The 16,965-nt window shown below is 53.1% G+C and overlaps 1 protein-coding gene across 3 annotated transcripts; it reads right to left on the minus strand.

The window, feature by feature from the left end:
• Nucleotides 1-706: 706 nt before the first annotated feature.
• LOC118658392 (phytanoyl-CoA 2-hydroxylase interacting protein) lies at nt 707-13,158 on the minus strand. Of its 3 annotated transcripts, none has more exons than XM_036313887.1 (6): nt 13,020-13,157; nt 11,997-12,318; nt 8,309-8,502; nt 7,013-7,187; nt 4,423-4,540; nt 707-2,777 (listed from the first exon to the last, which is right to left on the minus strand). In XM_036313887.1, the coding sequence occupies exons 3-6, from the start codon at nt 8,471-8,473 to the stop codon at nt 2,243-2,245; spliced, it is 993 nt and encodes a 330-aa protein (XP_036169780.1). In that variant the 5' UTR covers nt 8,474-8,502; nt 11,997-12,318; nt 13,020-13,157; the 3' UTR covers nt 707-2,242. The 3 variants fall into 3 exon arrangements, with proteins under 3 accessions (XP_036169780.1, XP_036169781.1, XP_036169782.1); XM_036313888.1 differs by having other exon boundaries at nt 11,997-12,026; nt 13,020-13,146; XM_036313889.1 differs by lacking the exon at nt 11,997-12,318 and having other exon boundaries at nt 13,020-13,158.
• Between the last annotated feature and the right edge of the window lie 3,807 nt (nt 13,159-16,965).

Below are 16,965 nucleotides of genomic sequence, written 5' to 3' on the forward strand. Positions count from 1 at the left end.
GTAAGACATGGGCAAGCCTTTTAACTTCCTTGTGCCTCAGTTTCTTCATCTGTTAAATGTGAATACGGCACAGAGCCACTGTGAAGACTAAACGAGCTGATGTAGGAAAGCACCTGGCGAGATGCCTGACACATAGTAGGCCCTCAGGAAGTGGTCTTTGCCCTGCTTCCTAGCCTTAGGCGGTTCGGTGACACATGCTCATTGGCCCTGAGCCCGGCAGTGTCAGGGAGGTGACTCTGATTTTTCTGGAGCTTTTCCACTCCAGCAGAGGATCATTTTAATAAGCCCATAATAATAGACACAGAGGTGACTCAGATCTGCCAAAGAGGAGCCCTGCTGGGGAGGGGACAGGGCTGGGGGGGAGGGGGGGCTGGAATTCAGTGGCATTTGGGTCTGACGCTGCAGTGGGAAGGGCTCCAAATGGGGGACCTGGGCACCTTGCTTAGGCCTCCAGATTGGTACAGATTCTCTCCTAAGAGGCCTCAGTTTCCCCGTCTGCAACATGCGGGGCAACTCCGCATGACCTCCAAAGTCCCTCTGAGCAGGAGATGTGGCTGTTTCCGGAGCCCCGCATCCCGCAGCAAGATTTGGAGCGCTCTTGCAGACAATTCCCGGCGGCCTGTCCTTGGGGGCAGGCCCACATGAGCTCCTCCGTGACGGTATGACTTGCCTACCCGCACTCCCAGAGTCCAAGGAGAGGTGGGGCTCTCAGGCCATGGTGGCTTGTTTATTGGTACACATCGCAAGCACAGCACAGGCAGGCGTGCCCCAGCTCAGGGCAGACACGGGGCCAAGGGAGGGCAGCGGGCCACCGCACAGGGATGCTGCCAGCAGAGGGGGAGAGGGCCTGAGGGCCATGTCCTCTCCTACTCCATGCATCTCCCAGGCCCCCAGACCTGATCCATGCCACAGAGACAGCTGACCACACCACTCCCTGTGGCTACAGAAGAGGCGACCAGCTGTCCCACCTGCCCCTCACTGAGACATGGCCTTGTTGGCCTGCGGCCCCTTCTGTCCTTCATCACAGAAATCGGGTTGTCACTATGGAGGCTGTTCTCCTCCACCCGACATCACCCCCATCATCCCCAAACAGCTAGCTGCCTCCATCAATACCTCCCCTCCTCACCCACCTGGTCTTCTTGTCTCAGGAGGTCTACCCTCACCACCGTGGTGACCCTTACAAAAGTAGGAAAACAGGTAAAAATGCTGTTAGGTCCAGGAAAGTCTTCAACAGGAGCTCCCCAGGGAAGGGACTCTCCAACAATAGGCTAAAGGGGGAGTGCAGACAGTGCCAGTGGGCGGGGGCGACAGGCAGGTGGCAGGGAAACCACAGTCCAGATCACACACAGAGAGCTAGCAAGTTCACAGTCAGGCGGGTGCCGGGCTCTGTGGGCAAGCCCTCGGGTCTACTTCCACACCAGGCCCCTCAAGACAAGAGGCGACCCACTCCCAGCTCAGAAAGGGGTCCCTCTGGGTCTCAGGGGTCTCTTTCCCCCTCCTCGACCCCAGTAGCTGCCATTCCAGACCCCAGTGCTCGGGGCAAGGGAGAAGGTCCTCTAGGATCTATGCTATCTCCAGAACAAAGGACAAATTCCAACAGCCTGGATGCCCCAAAGCCAAGAGAAAAAAGAGGGCCCCTTTCTAGAGCGCAGGTGCGGGGGACAGCTCTCCCCATGCAGGTGCCCACGGGCAGGAAGACATGGGTGTGCAGGCGACTATTTATAGAGGGAAGGCCAGGTCTGGAGTAGGAAGTCCCCAGGCCCAGCTGAGCAGGGAGGGACACACTCTGGTGGTCCTGAGTGGGGTGGGTGTGGCTAAGGAAGGGCACCCCACAGCTCTGTGTCCCCTCGGGAGGCAGGCAAGCTACATGTGGGCTTTGGCCTAGAGAGGCTTTCCCGAAAGAGCCCAGAGGCGGCAAGTCTCCATGAGATGGAGGCCTGTAATGAAGCGAGAAATAGCAGGACGGGGACATCAGAGGGAAGAGGAAGTTTCCAGGAACCCAGCCCCTGCCCCCACCGACCTACTGAAGCCAAGAGCCTGTTCAAGTCTACCAGGCATGGGTGGGCCACGCTTACCAGGGGGACCACCCTCTGTTACCTCTAATGCCAAGAGGAGGGGGAGGGGAGCTGACAGTGCAGAGAGGGTAGGGGGGCAGGAGAGAGAAAGCCAGCTCCCTGAACTTACGTCACCCACCACCACCCGCCTGTCATTTCTTCCTAGCCCCCCAGCTCTCCCTGAGTCCCTAGCGGCCCACACTGATGTTGCAGGTCTTGCAGCTGGGGTCTTTCTTGGCATCAGCAGTGGACAAGCTCATGAGTTGGTGGCCGCTGATCTCCCCCAGGGTGCCCAGGGACAGGTCGACGGGCTCAGTGTAGATGATCTCCAGGATGAGGTCCTGGGCGTGGCGGAAGACCAGCTCCCCATCCTCCACGCTGCAGGTCAGGAACTTGTTGCAGGCAATGTCCAGAAGGGGCAGGCGGTCTCGGCAGAAGCGGTCCCCCAGGGAGCCCTTGGGGGCCAGCACCAGGATGGCGTAGTGGTAGGCTGTGTACATACAGTAGAAGTCCGCAAAGTAGAGGTTGGTGCTGGGGTTGAAAAGGCGCTGGGCAGGGATCTGGAAGCGCCAGCGGCCGTAGGGGGAGTCCTGAGGGGGCTGGCCTGTGTTGAACTCCGTATTGCAGCTGAAGAAGACGCCGTGGAGCATGCCGCTGGTTGGGGAGCCGTGGCTGCCGCTGTTGTCCTTCAGGTAGGTCTGCAGCATGTTCCCGCAGTGGGTCCTACCCATTCCAGGGACAATGCCAAAGGGAAGAAAAAAATGCCACTGGTTAGCTGGGCTGAGGCTTGGCTGCTGTGTGTGGTAAGAAGGGAGCCAGCCCGGTTCCCAGCTCTCCCACCAGCCACCGCCTCCACCCATCACAAATAGAACGTTCCAGAATGCGAGAGCGGGGAGGAGATGGGCCGATCCAGCCCACTCTTTCACAGAGGAGCGGCCTGGACCTGCTGTTCCCCGCATAAAGCCCGTTGCTGGAGCTTTAGGGAAAAGCAAGGCCATCACAATCTGGTCTTTCTGGCTCCACCTCTTACCACCCCTACCCCCAGGTGACAACCTCCAGCCACAGGGGAACGCCACCCCAGCTCTTTCCTGCCTCTGCATTTTGCAGTGCTCTGCCCTCTGCTTGGACTTCCCTTCCCACTGTCTCCACCTGGCCTGGCAAACACTTATTCATCCTTCAAGGCCCAGCATCGGTATCCCTTTCTCTCTAAAACCTTCCAGGAACATCAGGCACTTGCACTCAACAAAATTTTGATTGTCTCCTATGTGCAGGACACTGCGTTTCACTCAGTAATCACACACACTGATCATATTCCATCTGTCCGCACTGTCCCACAACAGACAGTGTTTCGAGGGGATTCTGCCTTTAGTCCTCTATATTCTGGCACACAAGGTGCTCTCTGTCTCTTGCCCGCTTTCTGATAGAGAAACCCAAACAGGGCCAGTGCCCTAACCACTCACCTCACTGCCTCTCTTCTTTAGTGCAAACCCCAGAGGCCCTCCAGGCCCCCACAGCCCTGGGATAGGGTCAGAGTGACACCATGATAAAGACAGACAATACTGGTGGTGGCTTGTCCTGGCCCAGCCTTAGGACATGGACTTGGAGCAGTGTCAGTAGTCATGGGGTGATGGGCAACCACTGGTCCAGCCTCACTCTTGCTTGGTTCTGGCTGTCCTAAGTGACTAGTGAATTGCTGGCCCTCTGGGTCTCAGGCTCCCCATGTGTTGGCTGAAGGTGTTAGATGACATCATCGGTTGGATCAAGAATTTTAAATGTGGAACCTCTCTCTTTTTCCCCGAAGGGAATTATACATGGGCTGGCGTAGGCAGTAAAATTGACGCTGCTCAGGTTGAATGATAGGTGTGAGGTCCACCTTGCAGTTCCTCAATGACCCCCTCAGCACCACCCTCAGGGCTGCCTGGGACACACCCTGGAACCCCCAGGCTCCCCAGCAGACAGTGTGAAGAGCACAACCCTTCATACTGGGAATCCGCTCACACTCTGTGCCCCCCCTCACCACCTCCCCTTCAGACCCAGGGCCTGAATTGGAGAGATACCTGCCTTTCACAGGACAGGAACTGCCTCAAAGGAGGATCCCACCTGGGTCATCACTCGCCCAGGCCTGTTTTCACAGGTGCCCCAGGCAGCTCTATCCTGAGTGCTCTCTGCTTTCCTGGAGCTCAATCCCAAGCCACCAGCCCCCCCCCCGGCCCCCCCGCCCCCGCAGTCAGCCTGTGGTGGAAGGGCATGGCGACTCTGTGCAGAAGATCTGGCAGGTGACAAGTTGAGGTCTCATCAAACAGCCTGGGCAGCTGAGCAGAGCTGGGGGAGGGAGGAGGGACCTGAGGGCCTGCAGGGCTGCACACACCTGGCATGCTGGAAGTACTCCTTGTGATGGTTGCGGTAGAAGACAGAGAAGCGCAGCATGCGGCCTGCGATCTGCTCCGCCTTCTCCTGCAGCTGCGCCAGGTGCTCCTTGGCATAATCTGCAAGAGTGCAGATGGGTGAGCGGCTGCCAGGCAGGGTCACAGCCCCTCCCCCTCCCTCCCCCACAATGTGAATGCCAACCCATCTCTGTGCTCAGAGCAGCAGGGGACACCAAACGTTCACAGCATCTTGGACCACGTGGGAATGGGCCAGCTGGAGGCTGTCTGTCCTCATCACCTCTGCACCCTCAGTTGCCAGAGGCTCAGGACTCTGCTCAGACAAGGGCTGGCCTGTTATACAATACAGTCCCCGGGGCTGTCATCCCAGGCCATCCTAGGCCTCCTGTGAAAGGACCAGCAGGCAGATGAGGGACTGAGAGGGGGAGGTTTTGAGGTCCTTTAGGGAGAGCCCTCAAACCCAGCAGGTCAGAGGCTGCCCACACCACTCACGGGGAAGTGAGTTGTCATTACAGGGGAGACTCCTGGAGAGCCTGCCGAGACCTGAGGTGAGTGTTTAGGTGGACCAGGTCTGGGGCAAGGACTCTACTTCGTATCAGGAGAAAAGCAGAAAATCATGGAAACAAGATAATGTTTCCATGAGCCTGGCTTTTTGCTTGTTCATGCATGAAACTGGACCCTCCCCCGGGCCAGGGCCAGGGCCCAGAGCCCAGAGCCCAGAGCCCAGAGGCCCCAGCAGAGGGCTGCTAGCCTCGACAGCGCCTTTGTGCAAATTAGAAAAGGTGCCCTTTCCTCCTTGCTGATGCAGCTCTGGCCAGGGTGCTGGGTTTGGCAAGAGAAATATGGACTGGACTGCCGCCACCCCCAGCTCCCCTGTTTGAATTAAATTCCCACCACAGGTGGAGTTCTGGGGTAAACTAAGAGGCTTTCCCCACGGCGAGAGGGAGCACCTTCAGAGAGTGGGGTGTGCAGCTGAGCTAAGAGAAAGCACCATTCAAAAGAGAACAGCAGCTCAAGGACACAGCAAAGGGCACAGACCGTGGCAGAGGGTGGAGCCAGCCGCCTCAGAGGCCCAGGGCTAAAACTGTCCCCTGCCCCTTCCTTGTGACAGAGGGAGATCTGGGGCAGTTCTCACCATGGACACCAAAAGAATAGAATACTGCGGGGACAGAACCTGGGTCATCAGTGACCAAGTACACTTGAGCCTGGTTTTTTGCTTGTTCATGCTGGAATTTCCAAGCTAAGTTCTGCTATGAGAGTTTGTGGGACTGCTGAATAAGGATCATTTTCTCAGGCTAAGTGGAGGCTCAAGACGAGCAAAATGTGATTGGTCCACGAAGCATCCAGCGACCAGTGATTGCTAAAACACGGTCTAGCCACACAATGTGATATTATTCCACCTTAAGAAGGAAGGAAATTGCCCTGACCAGTTTGGCTCAGTGGATGGAGCGTCGGCCTGCAGACTCAAGGGACCCGGGTTCGATTCCAGTCAAGGGCATGTACCTTGGTTGCGGGCACATTCCCAGTGGGGGGTGTGCAGAAGGCAGCTGATGGATGTTTCTCTCTCATCGATGTTTCTAACTCTCTATCCCTCTCCCTTCCTCTCTGTAAAAAAATCAATAAAATATAATTAAAAAAAAAAAAAGGAAGGAAATCCTGACACATGCTACAACACAGATGAATCTTGAGGTCATGATGTTAAGTGCATAAGCCAGTCACAGAGGGACAAATACTACGTGATTACCCTCACAAGAGTGGTCAAATTTAGAGAGACAGAGAGTGGAATGGTGGTTGCCAGGGGCTGCAGTGAAGGGGGCGTGGGAGGTGTTGTTCCGTGGGTATAGAGTTCCAGTAGGGGAAGATGAAAAATTTTGGAGATTAGTTACATACCAACATGAATGTACTTAATACCACTGAACTGTACACTTAAAATGGTTAAGATAGCAACTTTTATGTTATGTGTATTTTACAATTCAGAAAAACATGCTTGCCCCAAGCCAGAAAAGTGACTCCTTCCCTTTATAGAAATGACGTCATCACCATGATTAGTAGAGCTCACATCTGCCTCCTGCATTACAGGCTTTGGGGGTGGGGGTGGAGGGGCAGGGGCAGGTCTCATCTACCTGTGTTTCCCTGAAGGCCTAAGCCTGGTGCTGGTGTACATCAGGTGGTCACAGTATCTGCTATGTTAAGACGAAGCCCCTTTGCCCAGCCAGTGCAGCTTAATGGTTAAGCGTCAACCTCTGAACCAGGAGGTCACGGTTTGATTCCAGTCAGGGCACATGTCGGGTTTTGAGCCCAATCCCCAATAGGGGGCATGTAAGAGGCAGCCAATCAGTGATTCTCTGTCATCATTGACGTTTCTCTCTCTCTCTCCCTTCCCCTTCTTTTCTGAAATTAATATCTACATATATATATATAGAGAGAGATATATAGAGATAGAGGTATACCGGTAGATATAGACGTAGACATAGATATAGATACAGATATATAAAAGATTTTTTAAAAAGACGAAGCCCCCTCCTGACCATAACTAAACCGGATGCACAAAAGCACAGACCGACAAGGCCTCACCTCCGGTGCAGAACTCGACTGTCTCGCTCCAGCCGGACACCAGGTACTCCCCGTCGCTCTGCTTCACTGCAGTCTGCACCGCCACGCTGTACTCTGTGCGGGGGCTCAGGAACCAGTGGCCTCTCACCGTCATGGGCAGGGGCACAGCCTTGGCCACAAGCTTTGTGGGGACATCCTGAGACATAGGGTGCAGACCGAGAGCCAAGAGTCAAATTGGGGGTCATGCCCAACCTTGGCATTCCCTCAGACCTCCCCCAGCCCCGTGCCTCCTGGAGAGGGTCAGAGTCTCAGTGATTCGATGACCGGGTGTCCTGGCCACCAGGCTCTGCAGGAGCAAGCAGTGGCCATTGGGAAGACCACACAGACACTCCGCAGCCTCCACCATCCTTAACTGCCTGATGCCCCTTCTCTTGGGAACTAAGGAGAAAGGCCACTGGGGTGGAAGCCCACAAAGTTGAGGGCGGCCAGACCTCCGTTTTCGAGGGAGACTTCGAGAGCTCTGCACACTGCAGTGCCGTTTCCACGGCAACGGCCAATGCTGAGAAGCCAGGGAGGAAAGGAAAATATGCCTTATTCTTTTGGGAGGAGGTTAAGGGGGTGGTGTTGAACATTCACGTCACCGTGGCAACTGGCCTGCCAAAAGACACCCAGATCGGGGGAGCCAGTTCCAAAGAGAGAGGGTGAGTAACCCACATGATGCTGTCGTCGTGGGAACCAGCTTCTTCCCACCTCACTCTATCCCTGCTTTCCCCCTGCTTAGAAGATGGGAGCCTTCCTCCCACCCACCCCCACACCAGCTTTAACCCAGGAAAAGGATGCCCCAGCCAACAGGGGATTCTCTCACATGCATTTTCTAAACCCAGCAGGCCAGAGGGCTGGGGCAGAGAGGATCACAGGGGCCTGAAGGACCCTGCAAAGGGCCTCACCCCTGCCCACAGCCCATGTTACCCACCCAGTCCACAAGGCACCCCCAGGTGTGATGTCGTGGCCCGCCTGGGTTTTCCTGCCCTAAACACGATGCCGATAATGGTATTCACTGTGTGCTGGGCCCCGAGCCAAACGGCACACAAACATTACTTCACAGATGCCTCTCACAAGCCTACAGGGGCTGCCATGATTATTATTCCCCTTTTGCCAGCAAAGGAACTCAGGCTCAGAGAGGTTAACTAACTTTACCAACATCACACAGTAAGAAAAACCTGGGTTGGAATCAGGCCTCTCCAGCTCCCCACTGTCCGCTCCAGGCGTGCGTCATCCTGCCGCCCTTCAGAGCAGGTGTGAGGAAGACGTGCTCACCCGGTGCTTGAATTTGTTGGAGTTCTTATTCTCCTTCTTGTTGAGGTCGATGAAATAATGGGTGACCCTCTCCAGGTCACTGTTCTCCATGGCCCAGGAGATGCGGAAGGAGTCACAGGTGATGTTATTGACCTCAATGCTGTGGGGAGTGGACAGCAGCTCCATGCTCCCTTTTGGTTCGGCTCCTGTGGGGACTGAGAGGAGAGGAAGCATCAGCACCTCCCGCCCCACCATGCAGTTTTCGGGAATGTCTCCTCCCAATATTCCTTTCCAGGCGGGACCTGGAGGAGCCGTTATTTGCACCTGCCCCATCGAATCGGATGGAAAGGTTGCACAGGGCAGGCTGGAGGGTAGGAATGAAGGTGGGAAGGGCGTCCCCCGGGCTCTTGGCTCTCCTAAGAGGGGTCTGCAGAGCAGACGGCACCTGACAGGTGGCAGAGGCAGTGGGAACGCGGAGAACGCCAGGCGGGACAGATTGTCAGCAGATGGAGCCGAGGAGGGGGCCCTCAGCCAGCAGGCGTGAGAGGAGAAAGGGGTGGGGGTGGAGGGAACAGTGTGAGGCACAGGAGAGACAGGAAGCACCCACCAAGGACATGGGTGTGAGGGTGCAGGCAGGAGGAGGACACTAGCAGCCAAGAGGCCAAGGGTGCAGGGCTCTAGGGGGTCAGAACCCCTCCTCTCAGCGGGGGGGCACTCAGCAGGGGTCACCACCACACAGGGCTGGGAGTGCAAGTGCACGTGTTTCCACTGGTGGCGGGGGGAGTACAAGCTACAGACCTTCCCCCACCCGTAACTTTTCCACTATCGTTCTTTCCCTTTCACTCTTTTCCCACTGCTGTATATTCTTTCCTCTGGCACTTGATTCTCTTAAGTAATTAGTTTTACTTTTGACACCTGTGGCAGGCTAAGTGCTGCTAATTTCACCAACAGCATCTCATGTAAGCTCCCAATAGGTAGGCATTATTATTACACCCATTTTCAAGATAAGGTAGCTGAAGTTGGGGGTACTAAGATGCCAAAGGTCACACAGTTAGAAAATGATTCAAACTCAGGTTTGTCTGACTCTGGAGCACTCTACCCTTTACCATTACGTGGAAGTTGTGTTCCCGTGTGCGTGTGTGTGTGTGTGTGTGTGTGACAAGACATGTGTGGCGTGTATGTATGCACAGGTGCACATAATTTTACCAATATTTAGTTTTCCTTCTCTGTCCTTTTCTCTCAAGCAATGGCATTTTCTCCCCCCCCCCCCAGTCCCCCGCCCCCCTGCACTTCTTCCCCTGGCTGCTCTCCCAGGTGGGAAGGACCACCACTCTCTCTGTGCTTAGCCAGGAGGTGCTGACTCTGGCCCTGACTTTGGCCTGGCTCACTGGAGCCCTGCGAAGTGGGGTGGGGAGGGGAGAGGGGAGGGAAGGGGCCGTCTCTGGGATAGGAGCCTGAGTGTAGGCTGGGCTTTCTCCTGGGACATCTGCTCAGCACCCAGTCGAGCTCATGCTTCCCGGTTCTTCCCCGAGCCCAGTCCCAGCACAGCTCAGATTTCTGGAGTGTCATCTCCTTTCTCCTCATTCCCTCTCCTTCTCTTCACCCAGGCGCTAGGGTAAGGGTACCTTGTGCCTTCGAAAGCAGGTACTTCTATTTATAGCTTCCAGAAGATTCAACCCACACTTTCCTGTCAACGAAGCCTGCTCTGGAGCCTGGCACCTCTAAATTAACCTGTGGGCTGCCTGGGTGGCAGGCACAGGGCAAAGGATCTGGGTGATGGCCCTTACCTGTCCCAGGGTGTTCCCTGAGTCCTTGTTACATCTTAGCTTTCCACCCTAAAGTGTATGCCTGCCTGCTGTGCGGTTCAGCCAAATGCCAGTGGGCCTCGTGAATCTCATGGTAGATAAGCATGGGGGTGCTACCAGGCCCCCCACAAAATAAAACAGATCGGGATAGGGTGTCTGGAAACAACTAGACAAGAAACCAGTTTGTAATTCCTGGGGACAGTTGTGAAGTGGTGAGGAGATGCCATCCTCTGAGGTCCCAGTGAAGAGCTCCCCAGCAAGACAGGCATGTGCCCCCACATACAACACACACTCACACATGCACCCACACACACCAACACAGACATATGCCCACCCCAGGGAGGGCCTCGGTGGCTGTCTCCCACCCACATGGGATGCAGTACACGCCCACCCGGTGGGGGGGCACCTGCCGCTGCCTCAGTCCTCCTCAGTCTCCCAGAGACAGGACGGCAGCTTGGTGCTGAGGTGGCCAGGACGTGGGTCAGCCTTCCCCATCGACATTCTAGGAGAGCCAGACGACTCCCACGCGAGACTGGGAGAGCGGCCATGAGTGACACTGGGAGATCAGGAAAGCCAGGGTGGGCCAAAGGTGGGCATGAACCCAGTTCTCCAAGCCCAGATGACCGGGGAAGGGCAGGGTGTGAGAGACAGGTTGAGACAACACCTGAGAAACACCCACACTCCTGTGTGAATCCACCCTGAGACAAGCATTCACACACCCACAGGCAGGCAGGCGCGCGCATTCGAGCGCACACACACACACACACACACACACATGCACACGCATACATGCACACACATACGCACACACCAAGTATGCCCACAGACAGGCTGCACACACCTCCTCAGACATTCTCACTCCCACCCACTCCCCTACGCACCCAAGGACCTTCTGCCACTCTCCACATTCTAAGACTGCCCAGCAACTTCCCCTCCACTAGCTGTCACCTCCATACAGACCCTCACATGCTTAAGTCCACAGGCTCTCACACACACATATGTATGCACACCTTCTCACAAAGCCGTAATTTAGCGGGGGAACCATAGGCACCAACATACATGCATGGCACTGACACAGGAGGCATGCAACCCATATGCCTGCTGACACCCATGCATTTTTATTTGCACACACGTCAACCTCTGCCCATATTCTGGTATTCGCCCTCAAGTCTTCTCAAGGCTCAAAGACACAGACTTTGAAAATATGTTTGTTTCTGGCCACACTCTGACAAAGCCGAGCCTTCATATGCCAACAGGTTTGCCTACCTACGCAGCTCTGCCCACAGACAGGGGCTTAGCCCACACTCTCCACCTACCTACCCCCTTCTGCTTCAAGTCGCACCTCCCACATAGAAACCCTCCGTCAACATGTACTCCTACGCACATATCCACCCACAAATATACTGCTTCACGCTGTCCCTACTGACATGTATTCACAGGCTACTCAGATAAGTGATCCCCACACACATGTGCTTCACATGTACAAGAAACGTATGTTCCTAGACATGCCACACAGCAGTTAAAACCCACACATGAACATAAGTGCATGCGGACAGAACTATCTGCGCAGGCAAACCTCCAGCCTCCTCCCAAGCATGGTGCACACACTGCTATGGTACCTTTTGCCCATGCTCATTCAGAAAAGCACCACAGGCCACCCCACTGTCCCTGTTGGCATCGCTGACTGCAGCAGAATGGTCACGGGGTGACTAACTGTGGTGCCCTGGGGACAGGATCCAGCTGTTAACCCCTTGGCCAAGGGCCTGGGGGAAAGGGGACAAGGTCGTTGGCCCTGGCAATCCAGGCGGGCACTGCAAGCAGTGGCAGGACCCTCGTGCCCCCAGCTCCTAGCCCCTGGCCACCCAGGTCCCTCTCGGGATTGACAGCAGAGGGAGGGCACTCACCTGGCTCCACCAGGCTCTGCAGCGGGAGACCTGGAAGGGAGGGAAGGGAGAGAGCTCTGTGTGGATGGGCTCCCCAGGCAGAGGGGCAGCAGCCTGGATGCCCGGGTCACAGGCAGCAGCACTCGCCGGCTCCTCCTGCTCCTTTCACGGCGGCGAAGGAGGCTTCTTCCATGCCCCACAGGCGGTCCCTGCTGCTCCGCAGCGCGCTGCTGCCCCGGGAGAGGCGATGTTCCCAGCCGAGCGCAAGGAGAGGCAAAAGCAAAGCGATGTGGAGGAGAGAGAGGCAGAGAAGACGAGAAGGAACGGGAGAGCCAGACCCAATCTGGCTCCACCAATGGGATCAGTGGCTGCCCAGCGTCAGGTGACAATAAGCAAGCTCGGTCCCTGCTCTCCCGGGCTGGTGGGAGGGGGAAAGGGCAGAAGGTCTGGAAGGGAGCAACGCGGATGTCTTCCGAGACAGCGGCGGTGGCTGCCCCCTTCCCCGTTTTCCCAGGACACGTGCCTTGGCAGAAGTCCCTCCAACATACCTCTCCTTGGAAATCTCTCAGTTGAATGCAGCCCCCAAACTTTAGGATGCTGGGAGAGGGTGGGGCTTAGCCCAAGGGCTCGGGAGCCTGAAGCAAAGATTCTGATTGGGGGAGGGGGTGGCTGTGAAGGGGCAGGATTCCGATGGGGCTTGGGAGCCCGTCCGTGTGTGGGATGGGTGCGGTGGGGAGGCAGCGGTGTCCGTCTTAGTCTGGTTTCTTTCCTCTGGGCCTTTGGCTAATCCACAGCTCCATTTTCTTACCAACTCTATCAAGGGCTATCTTACCGAAGCCCAAGAGAACCCTGGTGGTCTAGGGAAAGTCTGACTGCTTACGCAGGGAGAGACAAGAGAGAGAAGTGTGGGGCTGTGAAGGGTGTGCAGAAGCAAGAAAGTGGGGATGGGAGGGACCCACAGAGCTTGGAGTGCTCGGATTCTAGCCAACTATCTGGGCTCAGAGGAGCCAAGCCCTGAGCACAGTGGCCAGAGAGAATACTTACTGTCTACTGATAAGGATCCGCAGAAAATGCAGACCCTGTGGATGCCGCTGTGAAGAACCCGCAAGGAAATTTGAACCAAGCAACCAGCAGTGAGTACGTGCAGTGGGGAGAAGCATGGCCTTTGCAGACAGACAGATACGGTTAAAATTCTTGCTCTATTTAATAGAGTCTATTACTTTCTAGCTGGGTGGTGCTGGACAAGTTACCCAACCTCTCAGAGCTGCAGTGTCTTCGTCTATCAAATGCAATAATCACACGAGTTTATTGTCATCACTGAATGAGATAAACATGTGAATCACCCAGCTTTGGGCCTGGGACAGGAGGAGTGCCCAGAGCTGTTATCACAGCCATATCAGCAAGTGTCTGCCTGCCGGGAGCCCACAGTCTTTTAGGGGAGAAAGATGGACATTTAGAGACACGATTAGGAAACAAGAAATAGACAACTAAATTGCCGGGTACAGGTAAGAATTCTGAGAAGGAGGAATCAGGACCAGCTCCAGGGCACAGGTGGGGCCAAGCCAAGTGGAGACGTGTGGAAGCAGGAGCGTGGTGGGGGTGGGGAGGGCTTGGTGCAGGGACGGCAGTCAGGAGACAACAGACTGTGCGGGCAGGCCCTGGCGAGGACCTCAGAGAGCCCCAGGCGGCCTGAGCCCAGCATAAGGGACACGCACTGAGCGGGACTCAGGGGCTGCGGACATCAGCAGCAAAGGTTAGAGGAGGTGACAGTGGACAGAAAGTGAATAGTTCACTGAAAGCAGAGCCCAGCAAAAGCCAATCACACCCTAAATGGGTGTGGAGAACCCAAGCAAGTTTGGTCAGAGCCTGAACCACAGAATGCGGTGTGGTATGTCACAATGAGGCGGGACTCAGCACTCCCTTGGCCAAACCTACACTGCAATGGTGAAACCCGAAAAGATGCAAAACAGAATCTCATGGTGATGGCCAGCACCAGACAGCTGGGCCACAGTCTGTCCCTACGACCAACCTGAGGGGTGTGAGGAAAAGGTCAGGTTCTCTGCGCCTCAGTTTCCCCCTTTGTGAAAGGAAGGCCAGTCCCTGCACGTCTCTGCCTCCTACCTTGGCAGGGTGGCATGTGGAGAGCCCATGAGATCATGTGTCCTGAGCAGTGAACAATGGCCCTCTGAAGGCGCTTTTGTAGAGCTGCGTGCTGGCGTCAGGTGAAGGCACGGCCCGCCCAAGGTTTCTGCCTCTTCTTGCTTCAGAGGGTGCTCAGCAGATCACATGAGGAAACACATGGTCGGAAGAAAGCATAGCGTGCCAAACACAACTCCCTCCACATGAAACCAAACCACTGCCAAGAGGCACTGCTGCGGCAGTTTTATCTGTAATAGCCTTTTATTACACAAGTCGTACGTGATCGCTGGAGAAAGATGAGATTTAATTCTAACAGTTAAGAGAAAATTAAAGTCGCTCATGCCCTTACGATTCAGATGCAGGCAAATGAGATATTTACCTTATTAACAAAAATAGAAAGTAGAAATACTGATATATATAACCTGCTTTTCTCAGTTGCCAGCACCTTTTCTATTCACTGCAGTCTTTCTACAGTATTGTTTTCAGTTGCTGAATATGTTCTATTGTTAGGTCATACATGCCTTTTTGTGATTAAGTTCTCTTGCTTTTTCTCCATTCTAAATAACACTGCAATGAACAAACTTATAGGACAGTGATGGCGAACCTATGACACGCGTGTCAGAGGTGACACGCGAACTCATTTTTTTGGTTGATTTTTTTTTGTTAAATGGCATTTAAATATGTAAAATAAATATCAAAAATATAAGTCTTTGTTTTGCTATGGTTGCAGATATCAAAAAATTTCTTTTTTTTTAAAATATATTTTATTGATTTTTCACAGAGAGGAAGGGAGAGAGACAGAGAGTTAGAAACATCGATGAGAGAGAAACATCGATCAGCTGCCTCCTGCACATCTCCCACTGGGGATGTGCCCGCAACCCAGGTACATGCCCTTGACCGGAATCGAACCTGGGACCCTTCAGTCCGCAGGCTGACGCTCCATCCACTGAGCCAAACCGGTTTTGGCCAAAAAATTTCTATATGTGACACGGCACCAGAGTTAAGTTAGGGTTTTTCAAAATGCTGACACGCCAAGCTCAAAAGGTTCGCCATCACTGTTGTAGGAAAATCTTGTCCTGTGCCTTAGTTATATTTCCAGCAAAATATTAAATAATATGGACCATATTTGAATACTGATTTAAACAAACTGTTACCATAAAACACCCTATGGGACAATTGGGAAATTTGAATACTAACTGGATATTTGACAATATTTAGGAATTATAGCTCTGATGATATTTTATGGTTATTGTTTTTAAAGAATATCTTCCAGATTATATCATATTATGATATGACAATTTATATTAAATATTATAATACTTTGGATGAATAGCATGGTAATCTGTGATTTGTTTAAAAATAATCCAGGAGAGAGTGGGGGAGGGGTAGATGACACAAGCTCGGCAGGAGTGGATAACTGTTGAGCTAGTACTCTGAGATTTAATAAGCTATTCTCTCCATTTTTGTGCATGCTCAGAAGTTTCCGTATTGAGTAATTTGCCTAAGCTATGGTGATGATAATAATGTTACAGAAAACCGGAGAAGAACCAAGCAACGCTTAGAGAAATGGAGTTACATTTATTATTATTATTATTATGCGCGGGCCCAGAGGAAAATGTCTCTCCAATTCTGGGCCCCATCACACAGAAAGTTTCCTGTATTTATACCTTCTTACCCTCTTTGTCTCCCAATTATGGGGTTCTGTTCCGGTCCCCTTTGCAAGTTCTTAAAGAGCCCCCATGTGCTGGGGGCTTTGAGACCTCAACCAAAGGCTTGGCCTGGTGCCAGCACTGATAACTTCGTCTGGGGACGGTTTAATGGCCTCTCTGAAATGGGAATAGTCTTATTTTCCTTATTATTTAAGCCAGCAAGCATTACAGAAGCCAAAATGTAGGGTTAAAATTTCAAACAGCAGTTTTTATAGAAGATGGATGCGTCAATAACAAAAGCACTTATGAAGCACCAAGACACAACGCAAGGCATGCGATTCTCATAACCCTGAGAGGTGGAACCATCCACTGTGCTTTAAAAAGACTGATGATAGGAAATGAGACTCACTCCATAAGAAGTAAAATTAGATTTAAATTCAGGTGTGAGCACAAAGGCTGGTTCTTCGTGGTAGAAGGGCACAGAGCAAACATAGAGTCTGACATAACAGAGATGAGGCTGTAAGTGAAAAAAAACAAAACAAAACCCACAGTCTCACTATTGCTTATGCACTTTATAGACTCAAAATGTGTATGTGTCTTCCCTCCGGGTTGACCTAAATGTGACGATCTCCTGGGCCAAGGAATGCACGCACATCCAGACTGCCCAGAAAAACTACCTTGCTCATTTGCATGTGTTGACAGTGACAGGAGTGGGCAATGACTGTTTATAAGAACTGTGTGAGTTTCTCAGTGCTTGTTTGCTTTATCTTTTTGAAATTCTGTTTAGACCTGCTACAACCCTCAGCAGCCACCTATTTTGAACTTTCTACAGAGCATTAAAGCAATTCTAAAAACTAGATACATTTCTGAGTATTCACTCAACTAAAGAATATAACACTTTTTTTTTAGCTTTCTGAAAACGGAAATATTTAACAATTTTAAGACATGGAAAGATGCTGAATTATACTTAAGGCCTCTAGAGAAATGAAATGTTGAAAGGGCAAAAGAAAGTTGAAGGGAAGAAGATGAAGAACAATGAAAAAGAATCACAGGTGAAATGAAAGAAGGATTAACATGATAGAACCATGGTACTGGGATAGTCACTACGTTATACCCAACGTAGAATAGCATGACACAGGACCCATGGAATACCTCTGGGCCCTGCGTGGCAGGATGCCAGGGACAAGACACACATACTGAAG

This window comes from Myotis myotis, unplaced genomic scaffold (assembly GCF_014108235.1).
Source record: "Myotis myotis isolate mMyoMyo1 unplaced genomic scaffold, mMyoMyo1.p scaffold_m19_p_6, whole genome shotgun sequence".
In the NCBI taxonomy this organism is placed as follows: Eukaryota; Metazoa; Chordata; class Mammalia; order Chiroptera; family Vespertilionidae; genus Myotis; species Myotis myotis.

Coding starts and splice junctions, on each gene's coding strand:
- LOC118658392 (XM_036313889.1), bottom strand. CDS start 8,473: ATGGAGCTGCTGTCCACTCCCCACAGCATTGAGGTCAATAACATCACC. Junction 7,188..8,308: donor CCAACAAATTCAAGCACCGG/GTGAGCACGTCT, acceptor CCTATGTCTCAG/GATGTCCCCACAAAGCTTGT. Junction 4,541..7,012: donor AGTCGAGTTCTGCACCGGAG/GTGAGGCCTTGT, acceptor GCACTCTTGCAG/ATTATGCCAAGGAGCACCTG.